At 33.3% G+C, this 27961-nt stretch overlaps 11 protein-coding genes across 11 annotated transcripts in view; 5 read left to right on the plus strand and 6 right to left on the minus strand.

The window, feature by feature from the left end:
* The window catches only part of Kpol_2001p44 (uncharacterized protein), a gene marked incomplete at both ends in the record, with an annotated part of 2647 nt that extends 2101 nt beyond the window's left edge, over positions 1–546 (minus strand). Inside the window, one exon of the mRNA XM_001646348.1 lies at positions 1–546. Coding sequence (XP_001646398.1) covers positions 1–546 — 546 coding nt within the window.
* Positions 547–2261: 1715 nt separating this feature from the next.
* On the plus strand, positions 2262–4622 carry SWE1 (tyrosine protein kinase SWE1; the record flags this gene model as incomplete). Its single annotated transcript, XM_001646349.1, has 1 exon — positions 2262–4622. The coding sequence occupies one exon, from the start codon at positions 2262–2264 to the stop codon at positions 4620–4622; it is 2361 nt and encodes a 786-aa protein (XP_001646399.1).
* An 854-nt stretch (positions 4623–5476) lies between these two features.
* Positions 5477–6006, minus strand: RPL39 (60S ribosomal protein eL39; the record flags this gene model as incomplete). Its single annotated transcript, XM_001646350.1, has 2 exons — positions 5477–5626; positions 6001–6006. 2 exons carry the CDS (start codon positions 6004–6006, stop codon positions 5477–5479), a joined length of 156 nt encoding a protein of 51 aa, XP_001646400.1.
* Positions 6007–7221: 1215 nt separating this feature from the next.
* Positions 7222–7614, plus strand: RPS22A (40S ribosomal protein uS8; the record flags this gene model as incomplete). Its single annotated transcript, XM_001646351.1, has 1 exon — positions 7222–7614. One exon carries the CDS (start codon positions 7222–7224, stop codon positions 7612–7614), a length of 393 nt encoding a protein of 130 aa, XP_001646401.1.
* Positions 7615–7916: 302 nt separating this feature from the next.
* Kpol_2001p49 (40S ribosomal protein uS11) lies at positions 7917–8195 on the minus strand (the record flags this gene model as incomplete). The annotated part of the gene is made up of 1 exon (XM_001646352.1): positions 7917–8195. One exon carries the CDS (start codon positions 8193–8195, stop codon positions 7917–7919), a length of 279 nt encoding a protein of 92 aa, XP_001646402.1.
* Positions 8196–10767: 2572 nt separating this feature from the next.
* SNT1 (Snt1p) lies at positions 10768–15087 on the plus strand (the record flags this gene model as incomplete). The annotated part of the gene is made up of 1 exon (XM_001646353.1): positions 10768–15087. One exon carries the CDS (start codon positions 10768–10770, stop codon positions 15085–15087), a length of 4320 nt encoding a protein of 1439 aa, XP_001646403.1.
* Positions 15088–15941: 854 nt separating this feature from the next.
* Kpol_2001p51 (elongation of very long chain fatty acids protein) lies at positions 15942–16994 on the plus strand (the record flags this gene model as incomplete). Its single annotated transcript, XM_001646354.1, has 1 exon — positions 15942–16994. One exon carries the CDS (start codon positions 15942–15944, stop codon positions 16992–16994), a length of 1053 nt encoding a protein of 350 aa, XP_001646404.1.
* A 253-nt stretch (positions 16995–17247) lies between these two features.
* On the minus strand, positions 17248–18426 carry Kpol_2001p52 (uncharacterized protein; the record flags this gene model as incomplete). Its single annotated transcript, XM_001646355.1, has 1 exon — positions 17248–18426. The coding sequence occupies one exon, from the start codon at positions 18424–18426 to the stop codon at positions 17248–17250; it is 1179 nt and encodes a 392-aa protein (XP_001646405.1).
* A 581-nt stretch (positions 18427–19007) lies between these two features.
* RBK1 (putative ribokinase) lies at positions 19008–20012 on the plus strand (the record flags this gene model as incomplete). The annotated part of the gene is made up of 1 exon (XM_001646356.1): positions 19008–20012. One exon carries the CDS (start codon positions 19008–19010, stop codon positions 20010–20012), a length of 1005 nt encoding a protein of 334 aa, XP_001646406.1.
* Positions 20013–20169: 157 nt separating this feature from the next.
* On the minus strand, positions 20170–23841 carry UBP12 (putative ubiquitin-specific protease UBP12; the record flags this gene model as incomplete). The annotated part of the gene is made up of 1 exon (XM_001646357.1): positions 20170–23841. The coding sequence occupies one exon, from the start codon at positions 23839–23841 to the stop codon at positions 20170–20172; it is 3672 nt and encodes a 1223-aa protein (XP_001646407.1).
* Positions 23842–24481: 640 nt separating this feature from the next.
* Positions 24482–27226, minus strand: PHO90 (SPX domain-containing inorganic phosphate transporter; the record flags this gene model as incomplete). Its single annotated transcript, XM_001646358.1, has 1 exon — positions 24482–27226. The coding sequence occupies one exon, from the start codon at positions 27224–27226 to the stop codon at positions 24482–24484; it is 2745 nt and encodes a 914-aa protein (XP_001646408.1).
* Between the last annotated feature and the right edge of the window lie 735 nt (positions 27227–27961).

The following is a 27961-nucleotide window of genomic DNA, read 5'->3' on the forward strand; positions in this document are numbered from 1 at the left end:
TCTGCTGTCAGCATCCCATTCGTTAGTGATTTCATCTAATTCGGATGCTGGAACTTTACTTTGAGAGTCAACATCAATTTTGGTGGCAATATCGGACAATCTTGCATGTAATCTTCTACTTCTATTCCAAGTAGGGTCCTTTTCGGCATATTGCTTTAGAGGCAATAGGACCTCACTCTTCACAATGTCATTAAACTCTATAGAGGACTTGGAATCTCTCTCTATTGAGTTAATGGCTAACCCCCAGACGTCCTTTAATTGACCCAAAGAATCGAAATTGTAATCTAAAACTTCTTCGGCAGTCAAAGCTTGATTAGTAACCAGTTGCTCTTTTAGTATTTCTTCTAGATTCTTATGCTCAGAGGCAATCTTGTGTAATTGTGCGGCATAAGCAGCTCTAGCTTTCGAAACTTCTTTGAAAAGTCTGTAAAATTCACTATTGATAAGTTTTGCTTCGGAAAGCCTTATTCTTATAGTCTCAGTGGCCTCGAAAGGAGACTTCGACGTGAGGATACTATTAGCGTATCTATCTCTGACTTCTGTCATAGCTTGGTCTTGTTACAAAAAGGTGGTAATATATATATATAGATAAGATAAAAAACACTAATCCTTAATTACTTCGAATCTTCTTAACTCCTTTTCCCCTTGCCTGTTGAGAAAATAAGTATAATTCTGATAATGGACTAACTCAATCTCCCTTTGTATGAAATCCTAGAACTTGCTAGATAAATAGAGATTATAAAATGTGAACTCAAGATAACATTATAAATTGAAAACAACTTGTAAAAGTTATTAATACTTTTGTAATAAACCTGTCAAAAGGGGTCCTTCTTTCTTCTCTTGTTGGTAATGTCGAAATTTCAAAATGCGGGATTGGTATGATAAACGAAAATATTGCAGTTACCCTGTGCATACTAATTTAATGAAGGTGAACGTAATGAAGAATGCGACGATATTAACAGATGAGATGGGATGAGACAGACATGGTATGTACATGTTTAGATTGTACAGATGGAATGGTTTGTTTGTAGTTAATTGTGTGAGAAATTGATATGTCCTTACACTTGAGTCAGAAGGGAGGGACCTATAAACTAAAATATTTGTGAAATTTCTGAAATGCGTATTTTATTTTTGTTTTTATAGTAGTCATGTTAAAAATTACATCAACAAGTACCGACATCAATTAAACAGTTTTATAGACCAGATATGAAATTTTCTTCGAGGCTTCGAATATTATAGTCAGATAGATATCGAAATCTCTTGTGGAAGAACTCTCTTTGGCTAAACTGCACCATGATTCAAAAACGAGTGTATCCCTTCTGCGTCTCTTCCTCTTCCTCTTCCTCTTCCCCTTCCCCTTTCTCGCACAATGACGTCATTCCAAATTTCGAATCAGAGGTGAATTATTCTTTTCTGTACCTTGACAATTCTAAACTAATTTCATTAATGAAGCTTTACAAACGACATACTGGCACCACATCTATATCCATATCCACATCCATATCTACCACCATATCCTGACCAAGACTTATCATTCATTATCTCCAACCACATGCCCACCGCATGCTAGCGCCACCCAACGCGCCAAAAACACAAGAATTTATCCCAAAAAAAGAAATTTCTGCTTTTTGTCTGGTGCGACGCGACGCGAAAATTAATTTTTATTTTTTTTATTTTTTGTTGACCAAAAAGTTTCACTACAAATTTCAGACCATAATAACAACAATGACAATATAATTAGCAATAGTACTAGTAGAGATATCGATGTCAATATCGATTTTGATTTTGATTTATATGTCGGTGATACTTACAATGAGTATGATAGTGCTGTTATTATAGATAGTTTCGAAACTATTTTATCTTTTTTTTTTTGATTTGATTTATAGTTTTCAATTTCATTATTGGACCTGTTTTCAAACTTCTTTGGAATTCTCCAAGGCCCTAATTTCTACTTGTTTATTTTATTTTATTTTATTTTATTTTATTCAGCTCTTTATCTCTTCTGTTTGGTATATTTGGTACCATCGCTGGCAATTAACTCGGTTTGGTCCCATAAGAGAGCTTGATCCAATACACTGACAAGGCCCTCCACACTCGCATTGTTGGTATAATCCAGAGTTGGCTTACTTGGAGAGAAACTCAAACCAAAAGAGTGGGAAATTATAAAAAAACAAGACTAAGCTTAGGACTGGTTCAACAGGTCATACCTTTCTGTTGGTCGCTGGTGGATATATTGTAATAGGTTTTTAGCTCACAACAAGATGAGTGGGTTCCACCTTCGAGACAGGGATATATATGGACTGCCAGAGGAAGAGGAGGAAGATGCTGTTTACAACAGTGGTAGATATGACGATGAAGGAGATTTTGAGATGTCGGATGACTACGACGATGGGCAAGAGCATGAGCATGAACCAGAGCATGAACAAGAGCAAGGTCTTGATTCAAAGGATCAGAATGGTGTAGCTTCAAATATACTGAAATTCTATCCATACGCAAATAATAAACTGACAAGAAGTGTCGGTACCTTCAATCTATCATTGAGCAATGTTAATCTGCCCACAATTAATACAAACGTTTGTGAAACTAATAATAGAGATATGGGTTCCGCAGATATCAAGAGACGCGAAGAAAATGTGGATGAATGCATAAATAGATGGTCGCCATTCAACGAGGAGAACCCTTCTACTCCTACCCTCAAAAGAACAGCTTCAAAAAGTGAATTGTCCCCATTCGTTAATGACCCAGAAATACTACGAAAATGGAAATATAAAAATCAAACGAACAATTCGGTGGACTCTCCTTCGTCTAATTTAAAGAAAACTTGGACCTCAAATGATGACTGGGATAGTGATAATAAGGAAAACATACAAAACACGCTTGACTCAAAACAAAAATCACCGAATAAACCATACAATGTTGCAAAACTAGATCAATCGGTATTTAAATCAAACGGTCTCGTATCGAAAATGTCAAAAATAGTAGCATCATATCCAAAAAAATTGCATATACCAGACACCCCTGTTAAAAAATCCCCGCTGATGTATAACAGTCAATTGTCAAATTCATCGATATATTTCCAATCAAGTACCATAGACGAATCGCCAAATATGAATTCTGCTGACATTAATCATACTCAGAACACATCTTTATTCATTCAGTCCCCAACTTTTAAGAAAACTCCCCATATATTTGTGGAAGAAGTATCTCCAGCGGTAGATAAAGATCCAAGCAATATTCATAACATGAATATTAACAAGGAAAAAATATTAAATTACAAACTGGCATCCCAATCCAGTGCTAATAGATATAAAAAAATAAAAAAGTCAAGAAACTCTGTAATATTCCAAAATAATGAGTTGACGAACAGCATTCAGCAATTTACTGATGAACTTTATGGTTCAGACAGCAATTACTCTCCATCCCCAACTCAGTATGGGAAACAAAACTCTAATTCGTATACGAATAATAATCATACAACTCCAACGCGACCTAAATCAACGCCTGAATCTCGAAGAAGTGGACAGTTATATTCAGAAGAATCTGGTAATCCATCACCAGTACGAACAAGGAGGTTTATTAACGCAAAATTATCTTCAAACCCAGATGCTCATTTATTTGACAGATTCACTAATGTAAACGTCATTGGCAATGGTCAATTCTCAAAAGTATACCAGGTTACATTTGAACAAACTGACAAGAAATACGCAGTTAAATCTCTGCAGCCGAATAAATACAACTCATTCAAACGTATATTACAAGAAATTAAAATCCTGTCAGAGATTAGTGAAAAACCGGTTGATGAAGATGGAAAGGAATATATAATTGACTTCATCAGTTCATGGAAATATCAGAGTTGCTTCTATGTTATGACAAATTATTGTGAAAATGGAAACTTGGATAAATTCTTACAAGAGCAAGTAATTGCTAAAAATACACGATTAGATGATTGGAGAATTTGGAAAATAATTGTTGAATTATGTTTAGCACTTAGATTTATTCATGATTCGTGTAATATCGTTCATTTGGACTTAAAGCCTGCCAATGTGATGATTACATTTGAAGGTAACTTGAAACTAGGTGACTTTGGTATGGCTACTCATTTACCGCTAGAAGATACAAGTTTTGAAAATGAAGGTGATCGAGAATACATTGCTCCAGAAATTATATCAGATAGTATATACGATTATAGAGCTGATATCTTTTCATTGGGGTTGCTTATTGTAGAAATTGCAGCCAATGTAGTACTACCAGATAATGGATACGCTTGGCATAAATTAAGATCTGGTGATTTATCGGATGCTGGTAGGCTAAGTTCTAGTGATATCCACTCAGAATCATTATTCTCTAACACTTCAAAAGTTGATACTAACTTAACAGACTATTCAAACAGTTCCTCCAAACGTCCAAAGATTCCACCTTGGGTTCCAAGATTCTTAACCGACGGAGAATCCCTAGATAGAATGGTGAAATGGATGATAGAACCTAAATACAAGAAAAGACCAACTGCTGCACAAATTTTACATACAGAAGAATGCATTTATGTCGAAATGACAAGAAAGGCTGGCGCCGTCATTCAGGAAGATGATTATGGTCCTAAACCAAACTTTTTAACCTTTAATTGAACTCAAATAATAATGGTTATTCTTCTCCTAGCATTTTGATATATATTTGACTTTATATACCCCCCCTGTGTTATCTCATAGTTTTACGAACAATATGTAATAATAAATAACCCTAATATAAAACTTTATATAATTTTTTTCTCTTGGGCTAAATGTCCACCGGCACAATTTTCGTCAAAGGTCAGGGTATAAAAAGGCAAGAAAATTTTAGATTTAAGAAAGTTTTAACTACTCTTTATAATTGTTGATGCTTTGTTTCTGGTTTGATGGCTAGAATTTATAGGTCAGTAGGATCCTGCAAAATCAAGATCTGGATCTAATGTTCTAGGAGACGAGTTCGTCTTCCAAGTGACCTATGAAATTGGTCTCTTGTTCTAAATAATTTTTCATTATTACTTACTGAAAAATTATAATTAATGTATATTAATTAAATAACATATAATGATGAGTCTTCAAACACTTTTATGCTAGATAGTATCTGAGAGCTATTTGCTTAGTGATTGCGGTGTTAATGAACAATGGGAATCTCTCTGATATATGTGTTAATTCTTTATATAGATTAGTTTTCTTGAGATTAATTGAATTTTGTAGACATATTCTTGGGTGCCTTGTTCTAGGATGGCAATGGTTCTTGACAGTGATGTTGTAATAAATGTTTGTCCCTAGTAGTATTTTTGAGAGCCACACAGTTGTGATGAGCTATTAGGAATCTACCTAAATCAAGAGGTTAAGTTTGCTACAAATATTAATCTTAAAGAGTGAATACAAAACTACTGTAGTATTACTATACTAAAACTATATAACTACTAAAAACATATGCTTAAAAAATATGGATAATCTTGAGCAGCATCTGCTTAGAAGTTCAACTTAGTTCTTCTCCAGTGTCTTCTCTTGGCGTTGTAACGGATAGTGTTATCAGTTCTCAATCTGATCCATTGTGGCAATGGTCTGTTTTGCTTCTTAGCCTTAGCCAATCTTTGCTTGATCTTGAAACTTTTTTGAGCCTAAAGTAAAAATAATAATAATAATGAATATTTATATTAAAATTGTTAGTATTTCTATTTCATAATTGTAAAACAAAAATATAGGTCATTAGAGCTACCAATTAGCCATCATCAGATATCTCATTTAAAGCTATCTAATCCGTAAATATGTATCATTCATCTCCAGAATTGTCTATAATCCTCCAAAGTTCATTTCAATTCATATAAAAATGCTACAACGTATAGTGATGGTAAACTTTATATCTCTTCAGTAGTATCATATTATATTATATCACCATTAATCATTAACATTGGTCTTAAATTCAATATTTATCTAGCAATTTGCAGCTCTAACGACTCGTAAACTATATCCATTCGTAATATATCAAACATACAGGCATATTTGTCTAACTTAACTGTCCTTATCGATACAACGACTATTAACCTTAATTAATAACTACAATATACATATATAAAATAATACCTATTCTTCTTAAATAAGAATTTACAACTAAATTTTAGAATATCTATCAACTGTTGACTACATGATATCACATCAACAACTCTCTGTCAATAACAAGAGATACTCTATATTCTCAATACATCAGGTATCCCATCAATCACATCCATCCTAGCCTTCACAAGCCTAGCAAAGTATACATTAACCACTAGTTAGTTTGTTCGATATTGTATTATTACTCTTTGAACAACTACTGTTTGAAACTTTGAAAAATTTCACTGGGTCTGGTTCTCCTCTCATTGCTTGCATCAACACAGTGCCAACCGGCAGATACACAGTCCCATCCTTCTAAAACTAGTGGGACGGGTTAACAAGGAAAAGTGAACTTTAGGCGGAGGTTGGCGAGAAAACCAGAAAGGAATCTCTGTCTAGCGGTAGAGAGAGAAACAAACTACTTGTCCATCACGGTTCCGGCTAATTTCTTCTGGGACAGAACTACAAGTCAATTACAGCAAGCGGACAGGAATGAATGGGAAAAAAAAACAAGAAAGCAAAAAATTCCATTTTTGAAATGGACCGCCTGCGGCACAATCGGATCCCCCACCACACACCGCGCTATGAAAAATTTAAAAATGGATTGTTACATCCTTACATTGCTTAATATTTATGTAGTCACTTGTAATGTCAATGTGATATTCTATGTTGTTGTTGTGTTTTTCACTTTTTGACGAGAATGAAGCAACGCACCAAAAAGTTTTTCACCTCATCGCTTCCACCAAACATCAATCAATCAGCTAATGTAACCAACATGAAAGGTCTCTCTGGTTATGATGGTATTAGCTAGATGATAGTAGATGTGTTGGATTTTGGTTAGTGATGAAACTCTTGTTTTGTCAATTCATATTCAATTCAATTCATTATTGATTGGTGTATGGAATTGATTTCCCACGAGACCATCCATGGTTTACAATGGAATGTTTGTTCTTGCAGTTTGGCAAGAAATATTGTATACAGTGAGTGACTTTAGTTTCTTGATTACTGATAATACTATAGAAGGGCAGGTTAATTGGTATTTAAGTATATTTAGGTTTTTAAATACGTGTTGTAGTTATTATTATCTTGCTTTAAAGTAACCAACTAAACAGCAGCTCCAAAAATGACTAGAACCTCTGTCTTAGCCGATGCTTTGAACGCTATTAACAACGCTGAAAAGACTGGTAAGCGTCAAGTCTTGATTAGACCATCTTCCAAGGTTATCATCAAGTTCTTGCAAGTTATCCAAAAACACGGTTACATTGGTGAATTCGAATACATTGATGACCACAGATCTGGTAAGATTGTCGTTCAATTGAACGGTAGATTGAACAAGTGTGGTGTTATCTCTCCAAGATTCAACGTCAAGATTGATGACATTGAAAAATGGACTGCTAACTTGTTGCCAGCTAGACAATTCGGTTACGTTATCTTAACTACTTCTGCCGGTATTATGGACCACGAAGAAGCTAGAAGAAAGCACGTTTCTGGTAAGATTTTGGGTTTCGTTTACTAAGCTAAATGTACTTACTTATCATAAGCAATTGTATTTAGTATATACATATTTAAATTATAATCTAATTTTAAATCATTAACTTTCAATAGCATTACTGTCACATACACTTTTATATTTACATACATATAAAGCATCTAATGCAACCTGTAAGAATTCAAACAAGGACTGAACATGTCAGTAAGTCGCGGGAAAATTATCATAAAAAAATGCAGAAACGTATTAAAAAAGAATAATATACAATTGATATATTTAGTATATATATGAAAGTAAATATGCGAGTGATAAATATAACAATAGCATACTCACAATCTTCTACCTCTTCTACCACCCTTCTTTCTGGTAGAGTCGGATGGAACTGGAGTGACATCTTCAATTCTACCAATTCTCAAACCGGATCTAGCCAAAGCTCTCAAAGCAGCTTGACCACCTGGACCTGGAGTCTTGGATCTAGTACCACCAGTGGCTCTGATTTTAACATGGACAGCAGTGATACCGACTTCCTTACACTTAACGGCAACATCTTGGGCAGCCAACATAGCAGCGTAAGGAGAGGATTCATCTCTGTCAGCCTTAACCTTCATACCACCGGTAACTCTGGCAATGGTTTCCTTACCAGATAAATCGGTAACATGAACGAAAGTATCGTTGAAAGAGGCGAAAATTCTAGCAACACCGAAAACTTGAGATAAATCTATAAACAAAAATATAAAGTTTGATGGTTAGTATTAAATATTTAGACTTGGCAAATAAGAGATTAAGCGTATAATATCAATTTTAAAAGTAGCATAAAACATGCAGACAATGAAAGGTCATATCAGATCAACTGATGCACAAAAGAAATTTAATGAGTTGTCATCCGACAAAACTTAATAAATTTCAAAAAAAAAGATTTAACATTATATTTCTTCTGTGTTCATGTCATACTACACAATGAGCCATCACTTTAAACACTATCAACTGCTAATTCAAGCAATTGATAATGGTAACAGCACGACAGTGCGTATTTTATAAAACAACTTTTAAAAGGATACACTAAACTCGGTTTCAATCGGGAAATCACCCCTAGACGTACCTTTAGACATCCTTATAAACTTGTTCGAATTCTTGTGGTATTAGCTCTAACAATGGAAGAAAAACAAAGAAAAATTAACATAAAAATGTGAAAGACTAGTTAAATATTCCAATCCAACTTTCGAAATACGTCGTCCTTTATATACGATTTCGAATTTTGTTGAAAAATAAAAAAAATTTTCATTCACTTCAATTGGCCTAAAACGTGATCAGAGGGATGCGTTGTCTCTCTTTACATCATTACCTCGCATAGTAAACGGTGTCTATAGTGAAATAGGGTTTTAGTCCGTGAACAATGATCATAGTTGGAGTCTGTTTCTGATTTGTTAACCGCCGCCACTTCGCAGCATGAACGTTTTTGTATATGAGCACAGAGATAACTTTGATGAATAAGTTAACATCTGTAATCGAACTATTTAAATGTATGTTTCGTTAACTGCATTATCAGAATGATGTCCTTGTCAAAGTGACCTTATGGATAGTATGAATGACGCAACCGACACATTGAAGTAATTGTGATTAATTACATGGAAACATGGACGATCTGAAAATGACGTTAAGAACACAGTGAAAGAACAATTACAGTTAGTGTATATAGATAGATAATTTAATTTTTTAGCATAAGATGTATAGTTATTCTCTATTTAGTCTTTATCTAAATTTGGAAGCAAGGAACCGTTAAAATTAAACCAAAAGCAGGTTATATCAAATAAGCTGACATTGGTTTAACGATGTCTCGATTGAACAAAATATCTCACAACTCACTAGTACTAAATTAAAGAATACAACATCAAGTGCATTTTTTAGGTATTTATTTAAGTAAGGACATTAAGATTAACATTTTGTTGGGCCTATACGAAGTTGATGATCTTCTTTTTTTAAAAATGAAGTCTCCAGATATAAAAGTTAAAAAAATCACAAAAATATCGAATCGAAAGGAATAGTTTCGAATTGCACCTACATATATACAAATTATTCATTAGAATTACAGCAGTTACAATGCAATATTTGGAAATGTTCTCTTTATTGTTGCTCTGTATATGATGGGTTCAGTTTCTGATAAGTCAGGCAAAGGGCAAAAAAAAACACAAAAGGAGGAGCAGAAGTTTGCTTGGGCAAAATTAACTCAAGATGTTTGAATTATATTTGAAATTTTACTAACTCAAGATCAACATTTTAAACCCAATTGCCTGATATAAGACCTTTCCAATTGCTTTGCTCTGACACTCATTCATTTAATCTCTTCCTACTATATCATCCTTTATCCTTCCCAATTGGAAGTTTTTGGTCACGTTACTATATCACCAAGGACGAACAGAGAATCGATGAATTAAATGAACAATTTGGAATTAGACACACATTAATTCGCAGTTTCTTTTTTGAGTTTTTTCTTAACAAGGGAAAAGTCAGAAATGATTGCAAAGAAACGGTTAACTTTATGGCAAATGATAACAACATTTAAAATATTAAGTGCTGATTTAACTATTTATAAATGAAATTATACTAGTTATGAGTGGATACTTTTGAACTTCAATTTTATGATTTAAATAGACCAAATCTTCAAATCAGCAGTGTGATATATTTTAAATTTGCTAGTAGGTGATTCTACTTTTATTTCTTTACTTTTTTATTTTTGGTTTAAGAAAATTTTGTTTCCTTTCGATTATTCATTATTAAAAGTGACATATTTTATATCAATATTTTCAAAACTCTTTTGATTTTATTCATATATAAGGAAGAAACTATAAACTCCTTTTGATCCAAACATTTTTGATCACAGTAGAAAATCGTACGTGTGTGAATATAAATAAACATATCGAGCTTTTTTTTTTCGACCAAGCTCTTTGTCCTCACAGTACTCATATCACACTAAATTTATTTTGCATTGTAATATTACTTCATTATATCTATTTCCAAAAACATTTGGTGAAATAAATTTGTTAGAAAAATAAACAAGAGTCTACTTTAATCTGTCTGTGAGCCTCATCCATTTTTGTCTTTCAAAAGCCAAAATCAAATAATAATACAGAAAGAATTGAACTCTTTCCTAGTTGTAATTAAATAAAAATAGAAACTTCCCAAATGGTAAATACTTCATCAACTTCATCACCCAATAGTGGTAGACTAGGGTCTTCAAGTGGCAATGAAAGGAAAAGATACTATTATTCAAATAATCCAAATATAAGACACGGAAGTCCACTTCCCGGTAATAACTACCAGAAAAAAAATCAACATAATTCATATCAAAATGGTAATCTATCAAGTAACAGTCCTATTATGAGTTCTTCTGGTAACAACTCTCATCATAGTTATTCTCAAAATTCATATTCAAATCAAAATATGGGCCCACATTTATATAGTACCGTGACGAATAATCCAAATTTGATCCCTAGTAGTAAATCAAGCACGAATTTTAATTCAATGAAAACTTCGAGATACGATCCAAATTCAATAAGTAGACCTTCTTCAAGTAACAGAGTAGGAAGTCGATATAATCCAGAGGAAAAACCACCAAGTCAACAACATACTAACGATAGCACAAATATCTCAAGATATTCAGGAAGCAGATACAATCCTCAATCCAAAAATTCAATATCAAACATTTCGAATTTCAATAATTCATCACCGGCTTCCTCTTCCACTGATATTTCAAGTTCAATAAATTCTCATTTCTCCTCTGCAAATAGAAGTAGGCCAAGGTCAATCGATTCAAGTAAAGATCATATTTCACATAATTATCAAACTTCAAATACAAATAATATTTCAACAGCAACTAATGATCCAAATTCATCGTATTCAAGATTAATAAATAATTCAAGTCCAAGATGGAAAAATACTAATTCGCCTGTTACAAGTAATACTGGGAATTCACCATTAACGACTACAACTCCAAACAGCTTTGGAGAAAAGGATATTCCATCATCAACCAGAACCTTACAATGGAAACAACAAAGAAATAAATATTCAAGTAATTTAACTTCATCCTATGTTGCACCAACTCCAAAGCGTTATAATCCGAACCCAATAGCAAAGTTAAACAAGTATAATGAGATGGAGCAATCACAATTAGACCAACAATTGCAAGAAGAGCAGTTGAAAAAGAGTGAACCTACACTTTCCACAGCAGCTTCAAATCCACATTCATTAGGGTCCAGTTTAATTAATTCAGTAGCACATCAAATCAAAGTTGGAGAATCAATTGATGAAAATGAACCTACTATGGATAGTTCGGACTCTTCCAATTCACCTTTGTTCAAAAATGAAAAATTAAATAAGAAAAGTGACGAAATTCAGATCGAAAAGATTATCCCTATAAACCTACCATCAACTCCTACAAAAGCTAAAGCTAAAAAAACAGTTAAACCTTATTTATGGTCTCCTCCTATACATCCTACTACAACTCCATCCAAGGAAAACTTGGTAGAATCTAAAGCTATTGCATCCGAAAGCACGATCCCTGGTTTAAAATTATCATCAGAAGAAACGAAAATGCCAGAAAAAACAGAAATTAAGAGAGTACCAACACCTTCCTTAATTGCTGACTATGAATTCTTATATGATCCTAATCTTTTGAAGACTAATTTTGAAAAGGTTAAAGCGAGTTTACCTGTGCCTGTGGGTTATACTGAACCAATAAATCAGATTAATTCTTGTATATTTCCAATGCTTAAGGCTGAAACAAGATTATGGGAGTTAAAAAATCAAGAAAGAGAGTCAATAATTTCAAAGCAAAAGTATTTACTCAAAAATCCTATAACAAATATCAATGAGTATCCATTTGTGAAAGAAAATGTATTAATCTATCACCAAGCATTGAAACCGATGCTTCTTCAGGCTCTTTCAAAAACCAAAAGGTATACATATGTTCGCAAGTTAGAGCTGACTAAAGAATATTTAAATTTAAAGAAGGAATGGGATGAGGAATGTGAAGAACTAGATAACATCAGCAATGAACTACGAAGCGAGGAGTTAGAACATAAAAAAATGAAGGAAAAGGAACAACAAGAAAAGCTGCAACGTGAAAAGGAATTAATGGAAGAACAGTACAAGGCTAACTCTTCCTCGAGGCGTAGAAATCGTGCTGATTTTGTTGATGATACAGATATGGAGAGTGTTCTGTTACAAATTGATCCCGATTACAAACACCATCAAAATGCTGCAGCAATTCCAGCTATGACCATTGATCCATTAGAAAAGTATTCAATGAAATTCCAAGATGTAAACAATTTGGTTACCGATAAGGACATGTGGAGTGCAAGAGTTTTAACTGAAGGCATAGATAATTTTACAGAACGAGAACATGAGCTTTTCATCGAAGCTTATTTAACGTATCCGAAAAAATTTGGAAAAATATCTGCATATATTGGCAATTTAAGAACACCAGAAGAATGTGTTTTGCATTATTATAGGACAAAAAGAAAGGTTGATTATAAGAAACTAATGATGGAAAGGAATAAAAAGAGAAAGGGTGGAACAGGAATCAAGAAAGCCCGTAAAAAGAAGGAAAAATCTACTGAATTAGAAACAGAAGATAAGTCAATTACTGACATCGATACTACTTATACTCAAGAAGTTGAAGATATTTCTGCAAAAAATCCACCGCAACCAGTTCAGGAGACTAAAGTTGAAAGAGTTGAAGAGACAAAGATTGAACAAATTGAAGAGACAAAGATTGAACAAGTTAAAAACAAACCTATTGAAAAACCTTTGGAGCAAACGACAACAAATAATGAAGTTTCATCGATGGAACAAACAGAAATTGAAGTTCAAACTAATGAAATAAAAGAAGTCTCTGTCACCGTAGATGAGATAGTGGAAGTTCCTGTTCCAATAGAACCTTCAAAGGAAACAAAACCTAATGAAAGTAAGGAAATCGAACAAGTATCTATCCAAACTGCAGAACCATTTGTAGAACCTCAAGCTAAAGAAACAGTGATGACACAGAACATTATAACAGAAGAAGAAGTCCCTGAAGAAAATATCCAGAGTGAAGATACTTTACAAAATAAGAGACCACTTAGCGAAACAGATATAAAGGAGGAATCGAATGCCGTAGAGACTGATGATCAAGATTCATCATTATACAACGATTACCAATATGAGTCTAGTGGTCTAGATATCAATGGTGTCCATAATCAAAGGAAGAGGATGAAGCAAAGTGCTGAACACAAATCCAGTTATTGGAGTGTTAAAGAGGCCAACCTATTCCCTGAATTGTTAAAAAAGCATGGTTCTCAATGGTCTTTAATATCTGATGCTTTAGGAACAAAATCTACCACTATGGTAAGAAACTATTATCAAAGGAATGCTGCACAACTTGGATGGAAGTTAATTGTAGAGGATGCGGATTCCAAAAGAAACGTCACTACTTCTGGTTCTGTTAGACAATCACAAATACTAATTCAGGCTGGACAAACTGCCCATATGGGAATTCAAAATGGTATTCCACCACAACAAAAACCTGCATTGGGATTCTTTTCAAGCCCTGATAATCCTGGAAGCAGAAGTAATAGTACTTCTATGCCATCTTCAGTACAACAGCCATTTGCTCCGGAAACTATTGGTAAGGACTTATTTACTCAATCGTCTATACCAGCAGTTGCGTTGCCTTTGCCCCGCTTACCTTCGATTCAGTTAGGAAGACCTTCTTCATTCGAACAGTCTGTTAGTGAGAATAGAAATGAATTAGCAGGAACAAGCCAAACCATGATGCCAACTGGCAGTAAACCTCAGATAGCATTATCAAGTACTACTTTTGGAAACAATAGTTCTGGTGGTTCAAGAATTTCTGATCTTTTAAACAGTTTCAGTTCACCACCGAATGAAGTAAGAAATGTGGATCTTCCTCCCTTACAATCTAATGTTAACCATGTAATCGTTCAAGAACCTCAGTTGTCTGCATCAAATCCAAGATCCTCTATTACATCACTATTGAACACAGAGACGAGTACTCTACCGCCCACAAGGACTGCCATTGGGAACAATACACTTTTGACCGGTCACGTTTCCAGCAGTTTGCGTACAGAAACAACACCTTCATCGTCCTCATCTACAGGGTACAAGGTCTCGCAACAAATAAAAAGTCAAAATAATGTTACTACTTCACAAGAAAATATTTTACCCACCCCGATTTCAGAAATGTTACAAAGCGCAAAAGTTTCACCAGAAGCTACGATCAACACTGCTGCTACAAATTCTTATCAACAGGTAGGTACAACAGCAAACATACAAGTTCCACAACAAGCAACTACAATCCAGGAACATAATATATTATCATTCAATTTCTCAAAAGATCCCCTAGCTGCGTTAGCAGCAATCGCATCTGCTCCAGAAACAATGGCTTCTTTACTCCCTGAAGCCTCTACATCTTCCCCACCAAAATCAACTAACAGCAACCAATAATCGACTACTACAACTGCAAATGCTAATTAAATTGGCTAATTTCAGATTACATCACCTCAAAAAACAGAACAAAGATCAAAAGCAAATTTCTTGAGGATCCAAACGACATCACTTTGTTTATCCTCATCGCAAATTATTCTCCTTGAATTGTTTCTGTTCATCATCCACTATATCACGTGAGAAAATTTGCATAAGTTTTTTCCTTCGAAAGCCGAAAGCTCGTTTCTTTTCGTTTTCGTTTCTTTTGGAATATTTTTTTGATTTGGTCGTGAAACTTTTCTCGAAATCACTTCGAAATTGTGATGTCAAGTAAACTTTACTCAGAGAGATGTGATGTAAACAACAACAAAAAATTTAGTTTTTTGCTGATATTTTTTCGAAACTGATTAGCAAATTTGTTTGTATTTGGAGGGTCATTTGCCATTGTTGTTGGGTAATTGTTATATTTCCCATTGCATTACGTTTGGGAATATTTTTCCAGTTGGAAGTATAAATCTGCTAATTCGTTTACTCTGTTAAAATTTAATTTAAATAAGACAAGGAAGAACGATTTAAATTTTTCATTGTTATACTTCTTTCCTCTTTATCATTTTATTTGTTTTTGTTTTCGTTAAGTTAGTCATTAGCAAGAAATAGGCTGAAAAGAAATTGCAAATTAATTTCTTACAGATCTATCAGATTATTTAAAGGAGATCAATAATAAAAATAATATTAATAATATTAATAAATTCAATTATAATACAGGAATTAAAACAGTAATTTATTGGGTCTTTAATTTGTAACAATATAAAAGAAAATATAATAAAGTTGAGCCTAGTTAAATATATTTATATATACATTTTATTGTTATAAAAATGAATTCAACTATAATCGAAGAAGCTGTCTCAAAATCTACCATATTGGGTTGCCCATTCTTATATGAGCATTATCCAACTTTAGAACGTCCATTTTTTAATATATCATTATGGGAAAACTTTAATAAATATGTTACTCTTTGGACCAATGGCAAGTTTGTTCCAGAAAACTTTCAATTCATTGCTGGTGAATTACCAATGAGTCAATTGCCACAAGTAATTACTGCAATTATCACTTATTATGTAGTTATCTTCGGTGGTAGAGAGCTAATGAGAGAAAGAGAGCCATTTAAGTTTCACTTTTTATTCCAAATTCATAATTTATTTTTAACATCTATCTCCTTTTCATTATTAATTTTAATGATCGAACAATTAATTCCAATTCTTTATAGACATGGTATTTTCTATGCCATTTGTAATATTGGTGCATGGACTCAACCAATGGTTACTTTGTATTATTTCAACTACATTATTAAATTCATCGAATTTATTGACACTGTATTTTTAGTTCTAAAGAAAAAGAAATTGACATTTTTACATACCTATCATCATGGTGCAACTGCTTTATTATGTTACACTCAATTAGTTGGTACTACTTCTATCTCCTGGGTTCCAATCACATTAAACTTAGGTGTTCACGTTGTTATGTACTGGTACTATTTCTTGGCTGCTAGAGGTATCAGAGTTTGGTGGAAAGAATGGGTAACTAGATTCCAAATTATTCAATTTGTCTTAGATATTGCATTCATCTATTTCGCAGTATACCAAAAATTCGTTCATCTATATATGGCTGACAGTTTGCCATATTGTGGTGATTGTGTTGGTTCTACTACTGCCACTTTTGCCGGTTTCTTCATCATCTCATCCTATTTAGTATTATTCATCACTTTCTATATTGATGTTTACAAGCGTACTGGCTCTAAGCAAAGTAGAGTTGTCAAGCGTGTTCGTGGTGGTGTTGCTGCCAAGGTTAATGAATACGTTAGCGTCGATTTACAGAACGTTCAAACTCCATCTCCTTCTCCAGATCCTCAAATTAGAAAAAGAAAGTAATCTATTTGTCATGTACAGCATCCCTTGATGTTGGTACCCACCATTTTATCTACTAGTTACATAAAGGTATATATATACTTATATACTTATATATGACGTCTAAACATTTCGAACCATTTTTATTAAACTATTTACCTACAATGAACCTAAAATTAAATTCATGTGCCTGTTAAGTATACAACAAGAATTGGAATCTCCATTTGTTTAATGATAGTGTCTTGTATTATATTACTATGCAAATATATAAAAAAGTTTACTTATTCATGCCAAATTTTGAGCTTAAATCCTTAGATCTGCTTTTAGAGGATTTTATCGATTTTTTAATCATATCAAGAGTTAATTTTGATCCACCTCCAACTAAATTTAGATTCTTTAAATTACCTTCTGAATCACTAATTACTGTTATAACTGATCGTACGTTTTCTTCTTCAGCCTCTGTATCTATATCAGCTAAAAGAACTGAAATTGGTTGTTTTGTAACCATCTCTTGGTCATCATCATCTTCATCACCTATTTGTGCTTCTGGATCTATATCTATTATACCAAAATTTGAGGCAAAACCCACACCATAAGAATGCATTTCCAATGGCAGTGAGTTATTAGGATCACAAATTAGGTCATGTGCTTCTTTTACAGTCAAACTTTTACCTCTTGTTCTTACAGTCATCTTTAACCTCGCAGCACGTTCATCTAAAAATACTCTTGGTAATCTTGTACTTTTTAAAGCACAAATCAATGAGTTCCAACACAATGGAAGCAATGGCCCTGTTCTACCAAATACCACTATCTTTGCATATAAAACATATGACCATGATCTTTTATCTGAAATTTGTTTAAAAGTATCTTTTACAATATCGTTGTCATCTAGTTCATCAGGGTATACAATATTGATATTACCCTCTGAATCTATAGAACGTAAACCACATTTTACTTTTAGTGATTTTTTTGGTATGATTCCAGAATGAAGAACATTGTCGTGCAATCTTTGAGATAAAGTAATCTCTTCTTGTGTTGGAGGTATATTTTTTCTACCTTTTTCAATTGTCACATTGGGAAAGACGGCAACGTATTGATTTAGTTCATCTCTAGCTTTTGTCAATTCCAATAATTCTTGTTCTCCAATATCGTCTGATTCAATTGGTACCATGTTTTCAACAATTCCACCGGTAATAGTAGTAGTAACTATGGTTTTACCACTTTTTAAAACGTTAAAACCTAAAATATCATTACTCTCAGACACTCCTTCAAAACCAGAAAAATGGGAGATTTTATCTTCTGAGATAGTAACATCTCTAAATTCTTCAAATGCACGTAAACTAGGTCTTAATCCTAAACTCAAATGTCTTTGCAAAGATAACTCTGGGGATATTTTTGCTAGAATCTCTGGTGGGAACGATACTTGTGAGACATCAACTGTCTCGAAATCAGTCATATTTAACTCAAACCTCCTAATTCAAAAAACTCTGGCAAAATAATTCAGTCCATCAATGACCTGTATCCAACTATATTGCAGCAATTAGGGTACTTATATCCCATCTTATCTTCATTTATATGATGGATTACTATTAAATACTGTTCAAAATTTGGTTGATTTCATCATCGCATTAAAAAGTTTCAATTGAAACTTTTTAATGCGATGATCCGTGTATAGCGATTCATAAGATCTCGTTTCTTTTTTGAAATGAATCACGTGAATACCAGAGATCATTAATTACGATGGGCCATGTGATTTTTAAATGCAACACGTAATTTGTATGCTCTTTTCTTTTTTCTTTTTATTCCATGGAGTTAAACCCGTTTTCCCTTCCCCCATACAAACAATTTCAACTATTCGAAAAGTGATATACGGTCATATTCGAACTTATTACTATACTCTTATAATAAGATATATCATTCGAATCTGCTAGATATAGCATCGATCTTGTGGAATTTGGTGCTATTTATTAATCTAATTGGTTATTTTGGTTATCTATTGATCAATTGAATAAGTAGACAATTAATTCTTGCGAAGCAATGGGGATTACAATCATTGGTTCTTTAAATTATGATTTGGTTACTTATACCAATAAAATACCAAATGCGGGTGAAACTATAAGGGCAAATTTATTCGAAACTCATACTGGTGGTAAAGGTTTAAATCAAACTGTTGCTATAGCTAAATTGAAACATCCTGATTCTAATTATGGTATTAAAATGGTTGGCAATGTAGGTGACGATTCATTTGGAAAAGAATTAGTAGACATTTTGAAACAAAATAATGTTAACATCGATGACATTGGTATTCTTTCTGATGTTAAGACTGGCATTGCTACTATTCTCGTAGAGCAGCAAAATGGTGGACAAAATAGAATTTTAATTACTGAAGGTGCGAATGGAAAAACTGATTACTCATTGGAACAATTAAAGTCAATTTTTAACAATGTTTCCAATAATGAAGAGCAATTCGTTGTTCTGCAACATGAGATTCCGAATCCAATTTCAATTATGAGCTTATTGAAAAACAATTTCCCAACTTATAAGATCGTTTTCAACCCTTCTCCTTTCCAACCATTGAATAAAGGCGATTGGCTTCTAATCGATGTATTAATTGTTAACGAAATTGAAGCATTACAAATTGTAAATTCTGTTTATTCAAAGGATGAAATTGCAAAACATGAATCGGAAATAAACCACGATTTTGTTAAGGGTTATACTACCCTATGTGAAAAATTTCAAAAGCATTTAGTCAACAAAGATGGGTTATCTGCAGTAATTATTACATTAGGTTCAAAAGGTGTTCTATATTCTTCAAAGGATCAGCCAATAGTAGAATATCAACCTGCAAAATCTGGTATTACCGTTGTAGATACTACTGGTGCAGGTGATACATTCTTGGGCGCTGTCGTCACTCAATTACATCAACAAAGTTCATTGAAAGAAGCAATCGATTTTGCAACTTCAGCAAGTTCTATAACTATCCAGAGAAACGGTGCTGCCGAAAGTATCCCTGTATATTCTGAAGTAGTTTCCAGACATTGATGACTAGGTTGAATAAGTAACGAAACAATTATTTCCACCTATTTTATAAAGAGTCTATATATTAATAGTATCTTATATTCACTTTAATATTTCTTTCTATTAAATTTTGTCTAAAAAATTCTTACTATAATGACTATTTATATTACATAATGCATTCTTATTCTTTTACAGGTGATTTGGCAACTTCATCGCTACCTGGGGTAGAAACAGAGTCGGATTCAGATCTGATTATACTTACACTATTTCCATCCGAATCCTCGGAAGGAGAAAGGGATGCTGGAGAATTGGCTGTAGAAACATTATATTTCTTATTTAACATCCGTAACTTCCTCCTTCCAGAATTATCACCATTAGTGTTGTCGACTTCGTTTGCTTTCGAATATCCAACTTCCATGCTTTCAATGCTATAATCCGTAGATCTACTAGACCCAGACTGGTCCTCTACTGGGAAATCTGACTTGTCGGCCTCATTTAAATTAAGTCTAGAATCTGTATCATCTTCATTGTCCTCTTCACCACTCGTATCTTCTTCATCAGTCTGGTTGGTCAAGAACAAAGATTCTTGTCTTTTTGAGAATTCCTGGAGTTTTAAGTTAAATTCACTACGTGCTTTTAATATCAGATTCTTTAACTCCTCACCACCTACAGTATTATCCGACCTACGCATATAAAATAATAAATATGCAGAGCCTGCTATGCTTCGTTCAGGAACAGTCTCTGTTACCCTTGAATCATCAAAGTAATACCATTTCTTATCTACGAAATTTTTGACATAAGCTGTGTAATGACCTCCTCCCAGACCACCATAATGATTGTCAACAGAAACTAAATCATAAATTGTACTCTTAGACTCATCATTGTTTACTACATATGGAGATAAATCCAAATCAGTTATCGGGAAATAAACTGTATCATCTATTTTATCACTGAAAGAGCTTTGATTTTCAAACCTCTTCAAATGAATCAACAGAATATCTGGTGTGGACCATAATTGAAGTTGTTTTGTTGCCTGCCTATGTTCCTTACACGTTGGACAGTACCAAGAATCGTTCATTCCCAGAACTTCTTTCTTAGCAAATAGATTTAGACAATCATCCAGAGTTATCTTCTTTTCTCCATCCATCTGTCTTTTCTTTCTTTCATCTTCTAAGGCGATGTTCTTTAATTCAGCTGGTGTTTCCCAGTCAACCACTTTATCTTGGGTAAATACTCGATTGGCTGATTCATCTGTCCATTCTGCTAATATAAACGTAGTAGGTTTTAGAATTTGTGGTATCAAATCATTATTTGACATATCAGTATCTTGATCGATAAATTCAGCTCTAGATTCACTATCATTATCTTTTGCCAAGCTTTCTTCCTCATTATCATCAGTACTAGACTTCGTATCATCGTTTTCCTCTACACAATCATCGGATCCTTGATCCTTTTCTATAAATTTATTCTTCAAATCCAAATAGTTGTAAATATTTCTTGAAACTGGATCAAGATATCCGGTAATATCAATAGCTTTATTGATATTAATATGAGATAATGGGACCCAAACATCATTTCTGAAGCCATTATCGGAATTAAAGGTTGCATTCCTGCTTCTTATTTGTTGATTTGGAGTAAGTTCCATCAATCTAAGTTTGAAGTACTCGTCGACAGACATATCGGGATTAGCTAATTCTATTAGTGGGTTATATTTCCCAAAATTAATAGTCGGGTACTTTTCTTTCACTAATGGAAACATCTCAATAGAACTGTTTTCTGTTAATTCAAGAAGAGGAAATTCCACAAATCCACCACTCAATCTGGTATATGAAGTCTCGATAACTTTTCTAATAGCAGCGGGATTATTTAATTCGTCTTCTTTTAAAGTGACAAAAAATGGTACACCAAATAATCTTGGGTTCTTGAAGCCTTCTTCTAATTTGGTATTAATAACTGGGACAACCATATCGGCTGGTGAGGAAGATTTAATTTCATAGAAGATGATGTCATCGGCATCAGAAATCAATTCTTTAAGAGGTAAATAATTAGAATTAGATTTATCAGAATCAAAACTATTGTAAAATTGATGGTTGAAAATTTCGAAACCATATAAATCACTTGGATTCATTTTTACTAGATTTGCAATATATTCCTTTAACTCTTGATAAGTCGAAGTCTTCTCCATTTCTATTTCAATTATGCATGGTGGGGAATTTTGAGGAAATAACTTTATTTTAGTATTCCACTTAGTATCAACAGGCAATGGAAGTGTCAAATCATTATAAGGATCGAATGTTACAGATAAATTGTCACATTCTGGACAGTGAAGTGTTGATTTATACAATCCAACAAAGATATCTGTAATGATCGAATCGTTCCTGAGAAGATGGGAATTCCAAGTATCGTCTGCTAATTTCTTGATCACCTCTTGATTGCTGACATCGTCTTCTGGTTTTAGGGAGGGTTTTTCAACAACAGGCTTGTTGGTTATTCTATTTAAATCTTCATGTAATCCATCTAATAAAAATGCTATGAACTCCTGGGAATCTTGTTGCAAGTAGCCTGAAAACATAGAATTGAAGTGGCCCACGGTAGATTTGAAAGTCGTTGGCGAGTAAGATAACGAAGGAAGCAATTCATCTTTAAATAAATTTTGAATCAATATAGCAAATGATCTAGCAACATGCCCTTGATAACCTAATGGATTGTCTAGGTTTATTTCCTTCTCGAAAACCTTATATAAGAAGTAGTCACGAAGTTGAGGAATATGAACTAAACATTGTAAGGCTGAGTTCATGTAGCATGTATTACCTAGGTTATTCAAACCAATATTTCCTCTGGAAGGGGTCAATGCATTATAATGAAAGTAATTTGATAACCAGTGATAATTTTTACCTTCCTGTTTTATCTCAATTACAAAATCACCAGTTTCTATTTTCAAATTTTTTAATGTATTCCCAAAATTTTGTTCAGTTATTCTTGTTAGAAAAGGTAATGACATGAATTGATAAGGATCCAATTTATAAGACATATTTAAAATGCTATTATTTTGGTTCAACTCTGAATCTTTTGCAAACCATACTTTAAACTTTGTCTTTTCTATATCGAGATGAGATTCTTTTTCATAGAAAACGTTTAATATTTTAGACATCAACTCTTTAACGGTTGCTAACATTGATAGAGTAAAAAAAGGTATGCTATTAGCCTGTGACAAATGATGGCGATACTGGTTGGTTTTTGAGTCTTCTGTTAAGTAATGCAGTCTGAAAATACATCTATTATATTCAGTGACCAATGACCCCGATTGATCATCATATATCAAGCATGTAACTATTGGTTTCGAATTTGGCGCTAATCCATACCACGAAGATATCTTTTCGAAAACAGATTCCTGAATCGATAGATATGGTGTTACATCATAGTCATTCAATATAAAATTATCGTAATCTTTACAAATTATATTTGTATCAATTGATCCTATCTGATTGAAATCTTGAATATCGGGATCCATAAAATTATCGTACCACCTTTGAGGAATTATATATACCTTATCCCCTTCCTTGGCATTCACATCTGCCTCTTTAGCTAATTGCAACACCAGATGCCTTTGTTCAGGTAACGATGGTATGACTTCATCAGTGATCTCTGGGTATTCTGGCAAACCTGGTTTTACCTCAATATTTTCATCCAATTTACTATTCATCAAACATTCAGCAGTCGAAGCCATGGATTCAACAGGAACTACGTCCCCAGTCACGTCATCTCCATCCGACACATTCAAATAACTTGACCTCCTAGAAATGGAACTTAAAGAATGATCACTTGTACTGTCATTATCCATTTCAATTGACATCTTTTCCTTCGAACTTTACAATTCTAACTTTACCAAAAAAATAAAATCAGGGGAATGGGAAAGAGGAAAAGGTATCAACACAATAACCTACAATCTTAACAATTTAGATACCAACTACCAAACTCTCCTATTCATACAAATAAAACCTCCTTGACTAGCCTTCAACTAATCTTATTAATGCCTTCTTCTTATTGCTTATATTTATACTCGATGGCTTTGATTTGATCAACTTTTTTCAGTTTTGTCAAAATTTGTTGAAATTGCCTATTCTTAAAAAAGCTCATCGCCAGTGAAAGCTGCGTACAAGAGCAGTGAAATCTTTTAAATAGTTATTTATCTAAGGATCAATGAATGCTAAATGAGATAATATTAATCGTTTAATCAATTCTATAAAATATTTACGTAGTACCCATGTTTAAAGATTATATACCCAGGATTTGAGGGCTGGTTTACCTTGCAAGGTAACCCGTTGAAATGCCAGAAATTGAATTAATAGATGGAAGAATGAATGAATGACTGATAATGCAAGTGAAGTGCCGATAGGAAAATGATATAGACGTTAAGAAATTGAAATTAGGACATCGACATTAATACACAGATATTCATTATTTTGTTTGGATTGGGGGAGGGAGGGGTTCGATTAAGATCCAGAGTATGGGCTCAATACGGAAGCCATAATACCGTAACCCAAGGTAATGACACATACAAATACAATCAAGGATGCAGGGACACCTCTTGAGATGAATGTCATCATATCCAGATACGGATTACCATAACGATCTAATGTCGAGATGGCTGTGATGTTTGGGAAACCAGATGAAGCTAGACCCATACCTGCAGAAGCCAATAAAGTACAACCAAAAACCAAAATTGGGGCTGATTTTGCACCACTTAACTTTTCACCAATTTGTTGAACTAATGGGATAATAATAATAGCAGAGACAGTGTGGGAAACAAAGGTACCTACAACCAACATTAAAACACCAAAAATACATAAAACAGCCATCGCACTATCATGTTCAATTCTTCTTTGTAGTGCACCAGCAATAGTGGCTAACAACCCAGATGAAGAGACTGCTTTACCCAATGCAATACCACCCATCGCCAAAACAACAATTGACCATGGGAATGTGTTTAAAGTACCTGTAGATAACAAACCAGTACCAAATAACAAAGCCATTGGCAAAACGGCAATTTGACCAGAAGAACCGAATGCACCTTCAATCTGTGCTTCAACACACCATAAGATAATAGTACCTAAAGTGACAAAGATAACATAATATTGTTTCAAAGTAAATCTAGTCTTGATTGGAACAAATCTTTCGATCTTAGTCGTATTGATCTTAAATGTTAAACACATTAAACCCCAGACTAAGAACAAAGACAAAATACCTGCTGGTAAAGCTACTGCAAAAAACTGACCCCATCCAATACCATACTCTTTCAAGTATTGCATAGAGATAATATTTTGTGGTGATGAAATTGGTGAAGAAAAACCTGCAATATTTGCTGATAAGGCAACACCTAACACCAATGCTTTACCAAATGGATTGTTTGCATCTAATTGGTCTAACAATGGTTTCATTAAAGAATAAGTTAACACAGGAGCAGCGACATTTGAAATCCACATAGATAAAAAGAAAACAACACCCATGGCCATCAATAGAACGTTACGTGGTTTGATACCAGCAAATGATAATAGCCAAGATGCCAGAACTTTAGCAATATCATATTGGGATAAACCTTCACTTAAAGTGAAACCAGCTAATAAAATCATAATAGTAGAAGACCACATAGATGCAAAAATTGTTGAGGAAGCCGTAGCTGCATCCATAATTGAACCATCACTGTTTTTCAAAACTTTAAATAAGACAGTCAACAATGGGACCAATAGAGCAGTAACGAATAATGGCAAAGCTTCACTGGCCCATAAGAAAGCAACACATTCGACTAAAGCCATACAACGATGTTGGGCAGGATCGTTGAAAGTTTTAATACCTAAAAGAATAGCTGTGACGACAAAAATAAATGCAATTTTAAATGCCTTTCTAGTGAAGAATAATTTTGGGACTAATAAATTATTAATTTGAATTTTTGGTCTTTTAATATCAATCTTTATTGGTAATGGGAATTCATAAAACTCTAACAATAATTTTGAATTCTTCTCTTGATTTTTACCGTTATCTTCATCTTGATTTGTATATGAGGATAAACCTAGCATATCTTTCCATGAATTACTTCTTTCCCAAACGATATGATCGTGTAGGAATTGTTTCAATTCTAATTTGGAAGTTTCTATACTTGCGTTATTATTTGTTATAATTGCATAAGATTCCACTAATTGAGAAATCTTCGTATTCAAAAGAGCTAGAATTTCATTTTGGAAAATATAAGTATCCTTGAAGAATTCTTCACTTTCAATCAATTCGTTTCTTGTATTCAAATGTAAAACTTTATCGGCTTTTTTAGTTATCTTGGTGAAACCAATTTTATTCAATTCAATAAAAGACTTTAATTGGCATAAATCTATGTATAAATTTATAATTGATTGTTTTAACAAAGACTTTTTTTGAGATTTGATATTAAACTGAGAGTAATTTAATAAAGCAGTATTATCTTGAGGTTCAAATTCCTCATCGTCTATATCTTCATCAATATCATCTTCCGAATAAAAATCGTTCCTTGATTCCAGTTCATTAGTACGAATAACAGATAATTGTTTTTGATTGTTAATGTTATTGATTGACAAATCATCAGTAGCACTCTCGAAGGATCTTTGGTGAGTCAATATAATACCTTCTTTTTCTAAATCCTTGATTAAAGTATCAAACTTTTCAAAAAACCTTGATTCCAATCTTTTGTAAAAATCGTCAACTTTTAATTTTTCTTGTGTCAAATTAGCAACAAATGCCTCATAGGTATTGAACAAAGTTCTGCCCTCACTTGAAGCAGAAGAACGACGAGAATTGTCGAACAGTTTGTCCTTGAAAACTTTCTTGAAATTCGAAGTCTTTTTATTATTAGAATTAGAGCGGGAATTGCCATGATTATTTTCATTATTATTATTATTATTTGTAGTAGTGACATTGGTACTTGTATTCAAGTCTTCTAATTCAATTGTTTCTTCATTTGCTAGATCATCATTTTTAGTCTTTGAATTCTTATTTTTATTTGATGACCCTGACAGAAATTTATTCCTGATCTTCTTTGAAAAAAAATCCTTAGATCCTGATACCTCTTCTTCTTCGACAGCATTGCCAGTATCCGATAACTTCAATTCATCGGTTTGCAATGTATAAATTAAATTTTTCAATTCATTATAATCCATATAATGATTCTGCCATTCTGGCACAGCATTATATTTTAAAAAATGTGAGAACCTCATTGCAATTTTAAAATATACTACTATCCCTTTCTCTACTTGCCTGATCCTACTCCTATATTTTTCCCTCAATGAAAATTTCAAATATGTATTAAATATTTCTCCAAAGCAATTAATTAATATCTTACAAAGAAAAAACTAACTGGTGTGATTTTTAAAAAATTTTGTATATCTACTTATATCAATTTATAATGATCCTTTACCAATACCATAGCAATCTACTGAAAAGTCCAATCACTAAAAGAACAACAAGAAAATTTTTCTTTACTATTTTCTCACTTATCCTTTTCCAATACTGATTTGAACCTTTAAGTTACAGTATATTACGTTAATGTTAACGTTAAGTAGGTTTTTCATCATATAGTTTAAAATGAATGAATGAGCTTTCTTTTTTGATATATATTTGTCATTGAGCTGTTATAGTAATAGTGTTCTTTGTTTCTTCTTGTTCTTGTAAAACTGCCTCTTTCTCCCTCTCCCTCTTCCTCTTCCTCTTCCTCTTCCTCTTCCTCTGCTTTCTTGTGCTTTGTACGCTCTTGGGAGAGTTTCTCTGATTTCTCGAAATGCTAAAAGCAAAAACTCAAGAAACATGAAAAAATAAAAAGGAAAAAGAAAAAAAGTGCAATGTGAAGGAAAGTTTCTTTTTTGGCATTTTTTTGGCACTTCTGGGGTTTGGATTCGGGACGGTTGTGCGTGCTGTTGTCTGAACAACAGACCTCAAGCAAAAAGGGGAGGGGA

Source organism: Vanderwaltozyma polyspora, genomic scaffold (genome assembly GCF_000150035.1).
Source record: "Vanderwaltozyma polyspora DSM 70294 KpolScaffold2001 genomic scaffold, whole genome shotgun sequence".
NCBI lineage: Eukaryota > Fungi > Ascomycota > Saccharomycetes > Saccharomycetales > Saccharomycetaceae > Vanderwaltozyma > Vanderwaltozyma polyspora.